The sequence below is a fragment of the Amphichorda felina genome (genome assembly GCF_050947745.1).
Source record: "Amphichorda felina strain 45539 chromosome Unknown scaffold_3, whole genome shotgun sequence".
Taxonomy (NCBI): Eukaryota; Fungi; Ascomycota; class Sordariomycetes; order Hypocreales; family Bionectriaceae; genus Amphichorda; species Amphichorda felina.
In genome coordinates this window covers 326,824-341,310 of record NW_028145047.1, presented here as the reverse complement: position 1 = coordinate 341,310, position 14,487 = coordinate 326,824, and the positions used below count along the sequence as shown (strand labels likewise).

Below are 14,487 nucleotides of genomic sequence, written 5' to 3'. Positions count from 1 at the left end.
TTCCTCCATTTGTGACCTCGCATCCTTAGAGTTATGACGGCTAGGACGCCCGTAATGGTACTAATTAGTCCCATCAGTGTGAAGAACCATCCATAACCAAACGCCTTCACCAGAGGCTGTATGCAAGCCACAACGCCTGCCGAAAGTCCACATCGAGTAATGTTTCCCGCTGCCGCTGCTGTACTCGGTCTGTCCGGGAAAACATCGACTAGCAAGGCGTTGAAAGACTGGTGTATAATGGTGCATTCTGCGCCGATGATGAATTGGAGGATTAGAGCGATGCTCGGGTGTGCTGCTCTTTCAATTGACCAGCCAAATCCGACGAGGGAGCATACCAAGATGCCGAATTGGACGATCGATCCGCGTGATCTTGCCTGTTCAATTGGAAAATCCCGAATATCATCACCGGCCACCCGGTCCACAGCAAGACCGGACTTCTGGGCAATGACTTTGTAATTCCAATCCATGAATCTCCCAGCGACAAACCCACCAGAAATGACTCCGAATCCGCCGGCAAGGTAGCAAAGCCCTGTGGCGAGTTCGTCCCACCCGTAGATTGGCCCAAAGACCAGAGGGATAGACGTTTGAATGCAGTACCAGACTGCGTACACATCGGCAGCCACCCAGAGAGTTAAGAAGCTGTCTCGGTAGAATATGATTCGCAATGGTCCGAGGGGATTTGGTATAACTGGGACTCCTTTGCCCGTTTTGTCGTTATTGGGGGGCTGGAGTAGTTCGGTTTCCATGTCAATCTGACTCACTGCCTCATCGTCTAACATTGACATCCGTCCAGGCAAGAGTGTTTCTAGCCACGTCTTCCACGGACCTCTAGCTGGAACAAGTCCATTCCCTACAACGTGTCTACCCGTCTCGGGCAGACTGAACCCAATCAGCAGAAGGGCGGTGGCAGCAAATATCACCAACGTCCAAAAACACCAAACCGATCCACCCGTCTCTCGCGCTATGGCTCCCCCGATGACAGGTCCAGCACAAGGTCCCAGGTTTGTTGCCGCCAGCAAGGGCCCGTACATCTTGCCACGCTCAGCGGGGGGTGCAACATCCGCCACGACGCCGTACGCCAGCGCCATGACGGCCGACCCTCCGAAGCTCTGAAGGCCACGGAGAGCCATAAGGACGGCATACCGGTGGCCCGTGTTGAGTGCGAGCCCGAGACTGGCGGCCAGGTAAATGCCAAATCCGACAAGAAGACAAGGTCGCCGACCGAGAGAGTCAGACTCGGGGGCGAAGACGGCCGGCGACACAGCCTGGAAGACGATGTACAGGGTGATGGTGAGATTTACTGCCTGTCCCGAAACGCCGTATTCTGTCGCGAGCACGGGGATGATGGGCAGGTATATCGTCGCCGTCAGTGACGATGCCAGCGTCACGTAGCCGAGCAGAGCGACGAGGTACCATCGTGTCGCAGGAGAGAATCGCGTATATGGAATCTGAGGCCTTGGGTGACTGGTTTCTTCTGATTTCTGCTCTTTATTGGCTTGCATGGCTCGTGCAGTTCATGATATTCGAGTATCTTTAGCCCAGGTGCAAGGTTGGGATTGGCGGTGAGGCTTTGAGGGGTTGCACGTTTGATGTTTGGCCACATATGTTACGAGCTGTTGGCCCGTTGGTTTCCAATTTGTGAGTTGTGACACTGCATGACCGTAATCGGTGTCATGCAAAAGATTGAACCGACAATTTGAAAAGCGGCTCGAGCACGAGAGCAAATAGTCGATATGGGATTTATCTAAATCTAACAGCCCGAACAGCTTCACTCATGTCGAGCACCTACATATCTACTCCAGGAGGAATTCAGGCGACTTTAGATCAAACCATCCCAGATTTGGTTCTGATTGCTTCCAGCCCAGCCGATCGCGCACCAGCTTGGAGTATGTCTTGACGTCCTCCACTGGGTAGCTGAGGAAAGGAATCTCCTTGGGGCCTGTTAGCAAATGGAACAAACTTCAATACGACAAATATCCCCCTTACCTCCTGACGGTGGACACCGCTGCACATAAACATGATATGCACCGTCCGACACCCCGTCGGCATAGAATACTCCCCCGCGCCATGATATAAGCTTCCCAGCATAACAAACGCCTCCCCCCTCTTCAGCTCGGCATCTACCACCCCCTTATTTCCATCTGGTCCAAAGTCAGGTTGATCATCGCCCCATAGATGCGACCCAGGGACGATCCGTGTCGCGCCGTTTGCCCTAGAGGTGTCGCACGAGGGGACAAATAGACCAAACAGCATATCCCTGCCCTTTGTGTACTTGGACGCGGGTGAGTGCCTGGCGTGATGGTTCTTGTCGTCGCGATGGAGCTCCTGGGGCTTGGATCCCGGCTGCGAGGACATGGTGATAGCGATGGAGAGCAGAGGATCCGACTTCTCCAAGGTCGACTTGGAGCCATACCACGTCGGGGTCTCGAGGCCGATAAAGTGCTCGCCGAGAGCTTGGTATAATGGGTCAGAAAAGAACTTCTCCCTCACCGTCTTGCTCCGTCCAACAAGGCGCGTGCATGTCGCGGTGCAGCCGTTTAGGGCACCGACGGTGCTCCCGGATGCTGCGAGGGAGGCATCGAGGTATGGTTTCACCTCGGCATCTGCGGACTCGAGGGACTCAATGTCGGTAAAGTCCGCTATGATGGCACAGCCGTCTATCTCAATAGCGTTGATGAAGGCCAGGAGGCCGGCTTCTCTAGCGATGCGCTGTACCATGGTGATGGATTATTCAAAGGGGGGAGCCCATCATTATCGTATGTCTGCTCTTCATTGCCTCATCAGCGGGGAGAATGGTTGTGACTTCAATGTGAGTATCTCAGCCTGTCTGTAAAAGGCATTTGATCTGCCAATAAGATGCGGGGTCGTTCACACTCCCAATGATAAGGAAGCCGGCCTGTGGACTTGTCGACTAGACTACCCAGGGGGAATATACTAAATCAAAGTCTTAGTATCATGGAGCAAGTTTCAAACATTATAGAAAACCCCAACACGCGCCTCTACATGTGCAATGTGGCTCATTCGAATCGAATGACATGGACGCAACATGGGACACTGATATTACCTCTGTCACAACCGACCACACAGAGATTATGAATAGAAGTAGAAAGAAAAACAGATTAGTAGTAGGTTACTCAAAACTGTGAGGGAAGGGGGGGTTTCATACTATCATCTCAGGTGAGGGGGTTCACGTGAGGCATCCCTCGCAGTCAGCGGCAGCCCTCACATACAAACCTGCCACGTCTTCAGAGGACTTGATCTGAATGCTTTCCACACTTGTATAAAGTAGGTCATTGCGCGATCTTATCAATGATGCAGTCTTGCCCCATCTTGAAGGCACCGCCGTGCCTCTAAAGGGAAAATAGTCAGATGGTTTCAGAATTGCTGTAAATTTATCCTAACATTTCAGAGACCGTGTCTCTAGAGGGCAAAGGCATTTAAGGTTCTCATATGTAGAGTACTGGCGTACTTAGTGACCGACATTCTTGAGCGTTCCCACAACAGGGAGCGTGACTTGTGGCGTCCTAAGATCCTGCCTGCCTTGTGATATCTGCCTCGGCGTTTACTTCTTGCACGAAAAGAAGTTTGAGTTCCTGAGATTTTCAAAGGTCTGCTGGGAAGGAAGAGATGGCTCCGTAACCTATATAGACTTGGGCCTTTACGATCGGATCTTTGGCTTTCATTCTTCCACCCACAGCACCTTGGCCAAGGCTGTGGATATTTTAAATCATTCTACCTAGTCCTGTTATTTTAAACTTTGTTTATTCCTGTCTCTATACCAAGATATCAGTTGACCAGTACCCCTGGTGCTGCTCACGCATCGACAACCTCGTCGAACCTCGCATCCTGCGCCTCCTTGAGGTTGAACGTGATACCCCCCGTCTGCTCGTGTTTTCCAAACGCCGACTCGGGGTCCTCCGGCGACGCCGGGGCCTCGGATGCCAGGGCGTACGCAAAGGGCACCGACGTGGAGCTCCCGTTGAGCGCGACGTCAACGCCATAGTTCCACTTGGTGCATCCCTCGCACAGGAAAGTCGCCTTCCAGTGCGTGCTGTTGGACTTGGCGCCAGAGCCGGGGAGCACCGTCAATGTCGCGTCGGGGTTGGTGTCGGGGAATGTATAGTCTCTATGGCAGTACATTCAATATCGGGCGCATGGATCATAAAAAAAAAGGCAAAGGGCTTGGTTTCCTTACGTTGCTAGACGAGAAGACACCGTCACGTTATTACCGTTACGCCAGGCCATCGTCAGAGGCACATTGGTCATGCCTCCGCCCCAGGAGAAGCCCACCCATCCCGTCTCAATGGGGGCAACAATCTGCAGGGCCGTCCGGAAGCCCTCAGGCGGGTCGGAGGGGATGGACACGCGCAGTGTCAGGCCTTGGTCGGTCGTGCGCTCTTGAAAACACAGATCGCTGAGGTCGGGGTCGCAGTAGTTGGCCGAGGCACCAATAGCGAGGGCCAGGGCAGCAATTGTTGTAGGCGCATGCATTTTGTTTTGTATGTATTTATTCAGTGAATAGTGAGAAGATGAAATGTGAGGTAGATATCATGCGGACGGGGGAATGGCGTATTCATATTGAGGCGGTAGATGGATCTGCGGCTGCGATGCTGTAAACCGATGCGGAACGTCCCCATCCTTCATGAGAGCGACGGTGCGACACACCTTACAATTAGGGATCTCCTGAGTGGGCGGATGTTTATTCCGCTGCCCACATTGTTCTTGGTTTCAATGCCGCGCATGAGATCTGGGGTTCCGTATGCAATGCACAGCGAAGATCCCTGCCTGAATGACACAACGGGTCGACACGGAAGACAAAAAGTGGTAAATGCACCCGAGTCTAGCGTCTTAAACAAGTTACAGTCCCCCTCCCTCTAGGCCCCCCCATTATAGAAAGAGCTAGCATGGGAAATTCTAGCAGGTCTCTTGGTAACATTGAAGTCGAATGATGTAATGCCAGCCCGTTGATGTATCAACTTTAGGTGTTTCAAGACCACTACCTCAAAAGCCGATGGGCACAAAGACCAGACAGCATCATGACATTAGAGTAGGTATTTTGTTTGTATTCTTGTGGGTATTCGTGTAGGCAATCCACATAGTATCAGTGTAAGTATTTGTTCAAGTATCCGTGCGAATACTCACAGTTAGTGGTATTCATGCCATGTTTATGTTTATATTCTTATGTGTGTTGGGAAATTCAAACTCAAGCGCAACACCACAAATTGAATTGACCTTGTTGAACGCAAAGCGAGCCTATACAATTCTCCGACCCTCTGGAAAAAATGTATCGGAGGTGAGCTTGATCTTGTTCAAGCTCGTCCATTTGCTTGTGTTCATCCTGCGTGGCGGCTAGAGCATCGGTGCCTTTGGCGTCCTCAGTATTGTCAGAACTTCTGGCAATGATACCGTCGACAAATTCCTACCGGGGAACGTTCGTAAAGCAGTAGAATTGGCTTTCCACGGTTCTACTGTAGGTCTCATCATATTCTTCCAGACAGTCCCTGTGGTTGTAGGTGAGTTCACCGCGGTGTCCACCTTCTAGGTCGCATTGTGTTTATCCATTATAGCTTTCTGAGCTCGATCCTCGTCGACAGTCAGCCTCTGAAGGAGCACGTGGGCTGTTGCGAGTTTCTTCTATTTGGGAATTTCCTCCTCGAAGAGTTTGTGCAGTTCGTGCTTGAGGTTGAGGCCCATGCTAACTTTACAGCCGAAATTCGTATAGTGGTAGAGGTGAGTGAAGCAGCAATGACAGCTGACATCCAGATACCTTCATCCGCAGGAACATGGTCCCTAAAATTGGGGAGGACAACAGTGGCGGCCTTTGATATAGCCTGGTTGATATTGGCCATCCTAGGTGCGACGCAGCGTTCAAGATACCTCCTTCTGCGGAGTAGTGTCGAAGCTGGGGCGTTGCTGCTTCTTATTTCCGTAAAGGTGGAACAATTCCGTTCCGTATTATTGCTGATGTTTAAAATAGGGAAGCCATTTACTAGTATAATTCTGATGGGGCAATTCTGTTCGGAACTACAGGCTGCCTAAAGTAGACAGCTTTGAAATAGAATTCTATCCGTCCTTTTTGTTCCATGGTACTCTTTAGGTAGCAGCTGCACTGCTTGACGCAGGAGGTGATTTGTGGCGTTCACGCTCATGATGAATCTGTTCACGATGATGGCTACCCTGTGCTTACTTGTGGCCTGGACGGAGAGACTGGCGGACCCGAGTCCCGGCAAGTAAGTGTAGCAGGACCACATAAAAAGAGTATCAGACTGGAAATTGTCATTTCCAAGTAGGATCGGGTGCAAAAGAAGAGCTAACCTCCTGTCTCATTAATATATTCGCAACCATTGCTAATTTTACTGATAACGGCTCGCCTAGTGGTGAGCGAGTGCCTACAAGACCCGCCTTGGGACAAAAAAAATGAGGGATAAAAAGTTTGGGGCGACTGTGGATCGAACACAGGACCTTCAGATAAACCAATGGTTTAGGATTGAAGTTTGACTTCAGTCTGACGCTCTCCCAGCTGAGCTAACGCCCCAATGCTCGTTGTTGACGGGCGATGTTGGGATGCAGGGGAGAGCCGGAGTTGAGGCACATGAGTCACGATCGTCCAATGGTCCCTGAACTGAACGCACTGCCCACCACGCGTGACTGAGTCATCCACCGAACTCGCTGTCTACCCCGCGGTACGTACCTCTGGTCGCAGCACTGTGCCCTTGTTGGATGGCGGGGTCCCGTTGCGATTTTCCCCCGCGACGCAGATTGTGAGTCGAAGGTGCCCCTCGAACTGTCACTGGAATTTTTTCTTGCCATCGCATTGACTCAAACCACCAGAACGCCGAGTTGAAATACCCAGCGCGGCCCAATTCCCCACTCGCTCACGCCGACTCTATCCACTTCGAACGACAAAACACTCCACGAAACTGCGAGCGAACAATCATCATGGCGGATACTCAGCAGCCCAATGCGGTGGATCAGGCCGCCGAGGCCGTTGGCAAGCTGCACCTCGATGAGGTGACGGGCGAGATGATCTCCAAGACGGAGCTCAAGAAGCGCCAGAAGGCCCGCGAGAGGGAGGCTGCCAAGAAGGAGAAGGCTGCCGCCAAGGGCCCTGCCCAGCAGAGCAAGAAGAGCGCCGAGGCCCAGGAGAAGGAGCTCACGCCCAACCAGGTTGGCCTACACTCCCTGATTCTACCAACCACCGAGACAGGATACTGACAGCCCCAGTACTTTGAGATTCGATCGCGCACCGTCAACGACCTCCACGCTCAGGGCAAGGCCTATCCTCACAAGGTTCGACACAAATATACTCCCTACGGTGGGGCTGTGATACTGACTGGAGGGCACAGTTCTATGTCAACTACGACATTCGCAAGTTCAGCGAGGAATTTTCGCACCTCAAGAATGGCGAGTCCGACAAGTCGCAACAGATTTCCCTCGCCGGCCGCATCTACGTCCGCCGCTCTGCCGGTAGCAAGCTGTTCTTCTACGACATCCGTTCCGAGGTGGGTGACTGCTGGGATTAGAGGGACAAAGAAAGGTGCTAAATGGTTTCTAGGGCACCCGGCTGCAAGTGCTTTCTCAGGCCGACTTTGTCGACCCCAACGCCCCGAGCTTTGAGGAGCAGCACGTCAACCTCCGCCGCGGTGATATCATTGGTATGTGACCTCTGCATATGCTTATTTAGCTTCTACTGACCTTCATCAGGTGTCCGTGGTTTCCCCATGCGATCCAACCCCCAGAAGAAGCAGGGCGAGGGTGAATACTCTGGCGAGCTGTCGATTGGCGCTGTCGAGGTCATCCTGCTGTCTCCTTGCCTGCACCAGGTATGTTTGGTTCCACTCCCAGGACTGTCCCGAGCCGAGACTGACTGACTTGGCAGATCCCCGACGACCACTATGGCTTCAAGAACCCCGAGCAGCGTTTCCGCCAGCGCTACCTGGACCTCATGATGAACGAGAAGGCCCGCAATGTTCTTATTACCCGTGCCAAGGTTGACACCTACATCCGTCGCTGGTTCGATGACCGGGACTTTGTCGCCGTTCAGACCCCTATGCTCAACACCATTGCTGGCGGTGCTACTGCCAAGCCTTTCATGACCCACCACAACGACCTCAACATGGACATGTACCTCCGTATTGCCCCTGAGCTGTACCTCAAGATGCTTGTCGTCGGTGGTCTGAACCGTGTGTACGAAATCGGACGTCAGTTCCGTAATGAGAGCATGGATCTCACGCACAACCCTGGTAAGATGATAACGCTGGCCAGTATTACTAGTAATCAGCTGCTAACAGTAAACAGAGTTCACTACCCTGGAGTTCTATATGGCATATGCCGACATGTTCGATCTCATGACAATGACCGAGGAGCTTGTGTCTGGCCTGGTCAAGCACGTCCACGGCAGCTACAAGACCACCTACCACAGCGCCAAGGGCGAGGAGATCACCATCAACTGGGAGGCTCCTTGGAGGCGCATCGACATGATCCCCGCTCTGGAGGAGTGCACTGGCGAGAAGTTCCCTCCCTCGGTCGAGCTTCACACCGCCGAGACCGGCGAGTTCCTCAAGAAGGTGCTCAAGAAGACCGGTGTCGAGTGCAACCCCCCTCTCACCAATGCCCGCATGCTGGACGCTCTGGTCGGAGACTTCCTGGAGGAGCAGGCCGTAAGTTGCATACCCCATAAACAACCCCCAGCCCTAGTTGCTAACTTTGATTTTGCAGATTAACCCTACTTTCATCGTTGGCCACCCCCAGATGATGTCCCCGCTTGCCAAGGACTCCCGCAAGACCCCTGGCCTGTGTGAGCGTTTCGAGGTGTTTGTTTGCAAGAAGGAAATCGTCAACGCGTAAGTCCAGCGCTTCTACCCTTGAAAGGACCATTACTAATTGTTACAGGTACACCGAGTTGAACGTTGCTGCCGAGCAGCGCCTGCGCTTCGAGGAGCAGGCCCGCCAGAAGGCTCAGGGCGACGATGAGGCCCAGGGTGTTGACGAGACCTTCTGCCGTGCTCTTGAGCACGGCCTGCCGCCCACTGGTGGATTCGGCATGGGTATCGACCGTATGATCATGTTTTTGACCGATAACTGGAGCATCCGCGAGGTTCTGGCGTTCCCGACCATGAAGCCCGAGCAGAACGAGTAGATGTGTTTATGAAGACAAGAGTAGAAAGACGAAGAAAAAGACCGGTAGAGATAGAGTAGCTAGATCGTGTCGCGCTGCTGTATTAACAGGCGATGCGACTTGAACATGCTGAATGACTTTTTTTTTTATAACAATTCAACTCGTAAGACGCGTCGTTCATGTTTACACGAGTAAACTACAATATTCATCATCAAAGGGTATCCGATTCAAGTCATGTCTAACAAATTTCGTAACAACCCATCCTATAAACGCCATGCCATGCCATCCTTTTGTCGAACCACCACCCAGCCTCGGGGCTAGAATGCGATCCGCCGCTTGCGACCGGTATACTTGGACGTGGCCTTGACGACTTTTCCTTTACGCTCCATCTGCTCCTTCTTCTTGACGATCCACGCCTTGCTGCCCTTCTTGTTGCTCCCCGCGCCCTGAGCCTTCATCTTCCTCCGCGCATCCATGACGTCCACGCCCTCCATGCCCTCCACCACACCAGTAATATCGCCGGACCTCCCATCGTTGGTGCCACCCACAGTGAGCACCAGGTACAGCTTGACGCTCTTGGTCCCCGGGTCATCCTCGAGCAGACCCGCGCCGAACCCAGCCCGCACGGCCGCCTCGGTGATCATCTTCTTCTGCTGGTCGTTCTTGGGGTAGAACTGGCAGACGGCGCGGCCGCCGCGGCGCAGCGACGCGTACAGGCCGTTGAAGAAGCGCGACAGCCGCCCCGCGGGGCTCGTCTCGCTGTTCTCGGCGCTACACAGCCACTGGATGGCCGAGATGCTGATGGCCGCGTCGAAGGAACCCGGGCGGAAGGGCACGCCTTGCCCGATGTCCGCGAGGAGCAGGTCGCCCTCTACGTCGCGCTGCAGGGCGATGTCGAGCATGGAGGGGGACACGTCCATGCCTACCCAGACGTGCGGGCCGCCCTCGTCGGGTTCGAGCGACGAGAGGATCTCGCCGGACAGGCCGCTGCCGCAGCCGACGTCGAGGATCAGGGAGGGGCCGGGAAGGTCGAGGAGCTCGAGGGCGCGGCGGGTCATGGAGGCCTGGATGTTCTGGATACGCGAGTTGGTGGTGTATTTGCGCGCCTCCGAGTCGTCATAGTAGACGTCGGCGGCTCTGTAGGCGACTTGGTCAGAAGCGTGGATGGATGGGATGGAGATGGTGGTGATGGTGGGGTTGCGACGTACAGTGTATCTTCGGGACGAGACATTGTGGCTGCAGGGGAGAAGATCGGGGACCTTTCAATTCCACAGGTGATCCTGTATAGGACTTTTGTTTCTTATTGGCCTCTCTCGTATGACTGGGAGACGTTGGTCGTCGTTTTCTGCCTTCGTCTTGATGTCGGCGGTCAAGCTCAACATGCCTTAGTGGGATGGACCCCCGATTATTTTTTTTGTGGCTTATCGATAGGGGACCGGCGGCTTGGCTCCGAGATCTCGCGCACAACGGTGAGTTGCTAAGCTCGAGCCCACTCAGAAAGTTTTTTTCCCCGTCTGATTTGAGCTTGGTATAAAAAGGTGAAGCCGTCAATTCTCTAGGATTTCAACCCTTTCCCATGTCTAGCACTCCAAGCTCGGGGTGTGTTCTCAGCAACATGAAAATGTGCTGCAAGCGGAGCGGAACAAGGATGGTTCCGGCGGCCCTTGGCTCCTGCCCCTGAACTGGGTGATCAGCAGAACGTGTCCTTGGACCATTTCGGGGTTCCATGACACCTTTGCCCACAGCTTCAACTTCTCCCTTTCCCACCACACCGCCCACGGCATGCACGGTCACGACTCTGGCTAGGGCACAGGTATCTCGAACACCATGTGGATTCTTCCCCTTGTCGGCTATGCCGGCTCTGTGATTGGCTTTTGCTTCCTCACCATGGCCATCGCCTCCGGGCTCTACTACCTGTCGGAGCTCGTCGAGGAGAACACGGTCATCGCGAAGCGCCTCCTGACGAGACTTATCTACACAATCATGGGGATCCAGGCGCTTCTGTGGCTCGTTGACAGCTTCCCCTTCTGGGCTTCACTGCTGGGTATCTTCTGCCATGTGGTGTACCTGGGCAACATGCGCAAGTTCCCCTTTGTGAAGCTGTCCGACCCTCTCTTCATCCTGTCGTGTGGTAAGGCACCCCCTGTCTGAAGCGTCTCCTGACAGCCTTCTAACTTCGCCTGCTCTAGTCCTCGTCCTGGTCGACCACTACGTCTGGTTTAGGCACTTCTCGGGTGCCCAGACACGATCGTATCAACGCTCCTCCTACTACGACGCCGCCGATGTGCCGAGCTTCACGATGATTGCCTCGTACTTTGGCCTGTGCGTCTGGCTCGTCCCATTCGCCCTGTTCGTCAGTCTGTCGGCCGGAGACAATGTCCTGCCCACCATGGGTACGGAGCCTGTGCGAGGACCTGACGGGAAGTCGAGACACCAGGGTATGGTCAAGGCTGTCGTTGACTCTGTGCGGGGAATGATCGGCCAGAGCTTCTCGGGGATGGACAGACCGTGATTATCGCCGAGCGTTGAATGCTTTACACTGTACGGCGCACGCTGCTATGGAGCTGCGTATCTGTGCGCACAGCTAAGTGCATCAGGCCCAGCCTATATCACATTACATGGTAAGTCATTTTTTTTCTTTTTATTTGCTACAGCACTCCTCTTTTATGATGAACAAACACTACGCTAGATTGTATTTGACAAGACTTGTCTTGCATGATCCGAGTTTCATAGTTACTCTGAGATCCTCTCTCATAACTCCCTATGCTTGATTATGATGGCATAGAGCACATGATAACACTTAATAGGAACCCTCTACTCAGTATCATCTCGAGCATGGATTTGCCGTCGTTACCTCTATAGCCTACTGGCAACAAAAATCTGTATTGGCACACGTAAGCTACCCTGAACGTGTCACTTGGAGTTCCTGGACGCTATAGCTTCCCGGCTGGCATTGATTTCAGCGCTACGCTCAAGGGCGAGGTTCCATGAGTTAGATACAAGGACTAGGCTGAGCCTGGTGCCATCAAATCCGTGCCAAGACGAGTCCCGATTGTCTCAAGCTCAGTAGCTAGTACTGAGGCAGTACATGGTGCTCTATCGAGCAAGCTTGCCTCACGACGGGCCGCCCGATGAATTACAATCTGAATACTACCCGTCGGCTGTGGCAGCGTATGATTGTTGGTAGATACTGGAAAGAGTGGGATGAGATGATGCCGAGGTTGGTGGGCCTGCATTGGAGCGCGAAGTCTCACGGTCCGCTACTTTTGTATATCAACTACGTGTTCTAGCGCTTTTGAGAATGAGCCCCAGCCTGGTCTGGGGATCTCACAATATCTATCACAGCTTTGATATTGCACACGAGCTTCTTGCAGATTTCCAGCCGCACTTATGTACTCTCTTGCCCGTTTGATCTCACACCCAGGGTACAGCCAACATGCATGTGATTGACTGGGAAGTTACCCTTGTGCACTTCCGAGCTTCTGCCGATCACCATATTAAAACGCCTTTTCGCAGTTGCGGATTGCCTTTGGTCCCGCAAGCTCCGCCATTAACTCTCCCATGTGGCCTGCGATTTCCACGCGCGATTGTGCTTGAACTACGTCGTATCCCGCTGTGGTCCCATCTCCACTACCCCGGCTTGCTGGCTAAGTATTAATAGTCGACATCACGCCACACTCTTTGGTGCAGGAACACTTCCCACTATTTAATACTTCTGCCCTCTTTTGTCAACATCTAAAATTACCTTGTTTTTTTTAAAGACCCAGCTGAAGATTCAATCATGGGCCACCACAACATCCGGTTCGCCGGCGACCCTTACGCGGATAGCGGTGCATGGAGCCCACCCTCTAGCAGGGCAAAGTGAGTTGCGTGCGTACATGGTCTTGCTATCTAGGACTGACAGGCAAATAGCTTTTGCGAGGAGGACTATGTGGTGACTTTCTACCTCGCTGAGTTTATAAACTCTGTTAGCAATGCTGCCTATGGTAAGCTTTTCTACCCTGAAGTCGGTTGAATCATGGAGACTTAATGTCCTGTCTACATGTAGTCTACCTCGCTCTCCGAGCCATGTACGGCCCTGGTAGCCGCGGTCTGTTTGCACCCAATTGGGATGTCATGTCCCTGTCGCTCTTGGTCCTGGGAGTTGGCTCATTCCTGTTCCACGCGTCGCTGCGCCAGACCCTCGAGTTCGTCGATGAGCTCTCCATGATTGGCATCATCTGGTCCATGCTACAGACCACCTTGAACATTCGGCAGTCTGCTTTCAAGGCCCGCGCCATCTCCGCCACCCTCGCGGCCGTGATCCTCAGCTTCTCCGCCTTCTACGTCTGGTCCGCCAAGATCATCTACCAGGTCATCGCCTTCTTCATCGGCCTCGCCGCCGTGTCCTGCCGGGCGCAGTATCTCTACTGGTGGGCCCAGCCAGAGTTCCCGAGAGCCAAGGCCCGCGACTGGAACAAGCGCACGTGGCAGGCGATCGGGATCTGCCTGGTCGGGTACATCATCTGGAACATCGACCTAGAGTTCTGTGCTGCGCTGCGAGACCTCAAGGAGCAGATTGGCCTACCCTGGGCTTGGCTGCTGGAGCTTCATGGTTGGTGGCACATCCTGACGGCCATTGGTGCAGACCGCTTCATGACTGTTGCGAGGGAGGTGCGGGAAGAGGCTCTTAGGGAGAAGAAGAAGGCGTAATTTTGTCTCTTTTTTTTGTTTCTTTCTAATTAAGTGACGCTGTTATGAGTTTGGTACTACTATAGAGACCCGCAGGCAGACCTCGCCTTCTTAACAACCCACCTTCACACCTACATGTAGCTTCTTTCTTCCTTCCTCAAGAGACTTGACTCCCTCTCTCTTCGCCGCATGCCTTGTCGTCTCACGACAGGTTATGATTCCTTCGCGCTGAACTTCGCCCTTGATTACTAAAACCTTGCAAGCCATCCTCTTTACCGCATTTGCGACCGCTGTAGAGGTAGCCCAATTAAGCAGAGCTTGTCATTAAGCTCTCGGTGATGTGTCTCTGCCCCGGCCGTCAAGAACCTGTTTAAAGCTCTTACACCCTATCCCTCCGAGACGTCAACTCCGCAGCCAAATCAGCACCGACGGTAGGAATGGTGTCTCGTATGGCAAGCCCTAGACGAACAACGATCTAGGATGCCTTTAAGCCCCTGGAGGACTCATGAAGGAACTGGTCGACGACGCCGGCGGCGCTCTGACCTCGACCCTTCGCACCGAGAAGACAATCAAGGACGAGCAGAACGCTGCAACGAAGGGCGTAGATTCCCTCTTGTGACCAAGTCAAGAAGGATGGGAGCGCCTGCTGATTTATTTCAACAACCCCCTGCTATGTGTGTTGGCAGTGATGACGGCAG

General features: G+C 53.4%; 6 protein-coding genes and 1 non-coding gene across 7 annotated transcripts; 3 read left to right on the top strand and 4 right to left on the bottom strand.

Moving 5' to 3' along the window:
- Positions 1-1,793: 1,793 nt before the first annotated feature.
- Positions 1,794-2,718, bottom strand: ACO1O0_002791 (uncharacterized protein; the record flags this gene model as incomplete). The annotated part of the gene is made up of 2 exons (XM_083192254.1): positions 1,794-1,931; positions 1,987-2,718. The coding sequence occupies 2 exons, from the start codon at positions 2,716-2,718 to the stop codon at positions 1,794-1,796; spliced, it is 870 nt and encodes a 289-aa protein (XP_083051311.1).
- A 1,095-nt stretch (positions 2,719-3,813) lies between these two features.
- Positions 3,814-4,491, bottom strand: ACO1O0_002790 (uncharacterized protein; the record flags this gene model as incomplete). Its single annotated transcript, XM_083192253.1, has 2 exons — positions 3,814-4,126; positions 4,196-4,491. 2 exons carry the CDS (start codon positions 4,489-4,491, stop codon positions 3,814-3,816), a joined length of 609 nt encoding a protein of 202 aa, XP_083051310.1.
- Positions 4,492-6,434: 1,943 nt separating this feature from the next.
- ACO1O0_002789 lies at positions 6,435-6,535 on the bottom strand. The gene has a single exon. It is a non-coding gene; the product is annotated as a tRNA-Phe (tRNA).
- Positions 6,536-6,939: 404 nt separating this feature from the next.
- On the top strand, positions 6,940-9,139 carry KRS1 (lysine--tRNA ligase KRS1; the record flags this gene model as incomplete). Its single annotated transcript, XM_083192252.1, has 9 exons — positions 6,940-7,167; positions 7,219-7,290; positions 7,347-7,502; positions 7,556-7,655; positions 7,705-7,823; positions 7,880-8,243; positions 8,299-8,660; positions 8,719-8,843; positions 8,893-9,139. The coding sequence occupies 9 exons, from the start codon at positions 6,940-6,942 to the stop codon at positions 9,137-9,139; spliced, it is 1,773 nt and encodes a 590-aa protein (XP_083051309.1).
- A 296-nt stretch (positions 9,140-9,435) lies between these two features.
- On the bottom strand, positions 9,436-10,349 carry BUD23 (18S rRNA (guanine1575-N7)-methyltransferase; the record flags this gene model as incomplete). The annotated part of the gene is made up of 2 exons (XM_083192251.1): positions 9,436-10,255; positions 10,327-10,349. The coding sequence occupies 2 exons, from the start codon at positions 10,347-10,349 to the stop codon at positions 9,436-9,438; spliced, it is 843 nt and encodes a 280-aa protein (XP_083051308.1).
- A 596-nt stretch (positions 10,350-10,945) lies between these two features.
- SVP26 (transmembrane adaptor Erv26) lies at positions 10,946-11,630 on the top strand (the record flags this gene model as incomplete). Its single annotated transcript, XM_083192250.1, has 2 exons — positions 10,946-11,249; positions 11,308-11,630. The coding sequence occupies 2 exons, from the start codon at positions 10,946-10,948 to the stop codon at positions 11,628-11,630; spliced, it is 627 nt and encodes a 208-aa protein (XP_083051307.1).
- A 1,269-nt stretch (positions 11,631-12,899) lies between these two features.
- Positions 12,900-13,810, top strand: ACO1O0_002785 (ceramidase; the record flags this gene model as incomplete). Its single annotated transcript, XM_083192249.1, has 3 exons — positions 12,900-12,979; positions 13,031-13,104; positions 13,167-13,810. 3 exons carry the CDS (start codon positions 12,900-12,902, stop codon positions 13,808-13,810), a joined length of 798 nt encoding a protein of 265 aa, XP_083051306.1.
- Between the last annotated feature and the right edge of the window lie 677 nt (positions 13,811-14,487).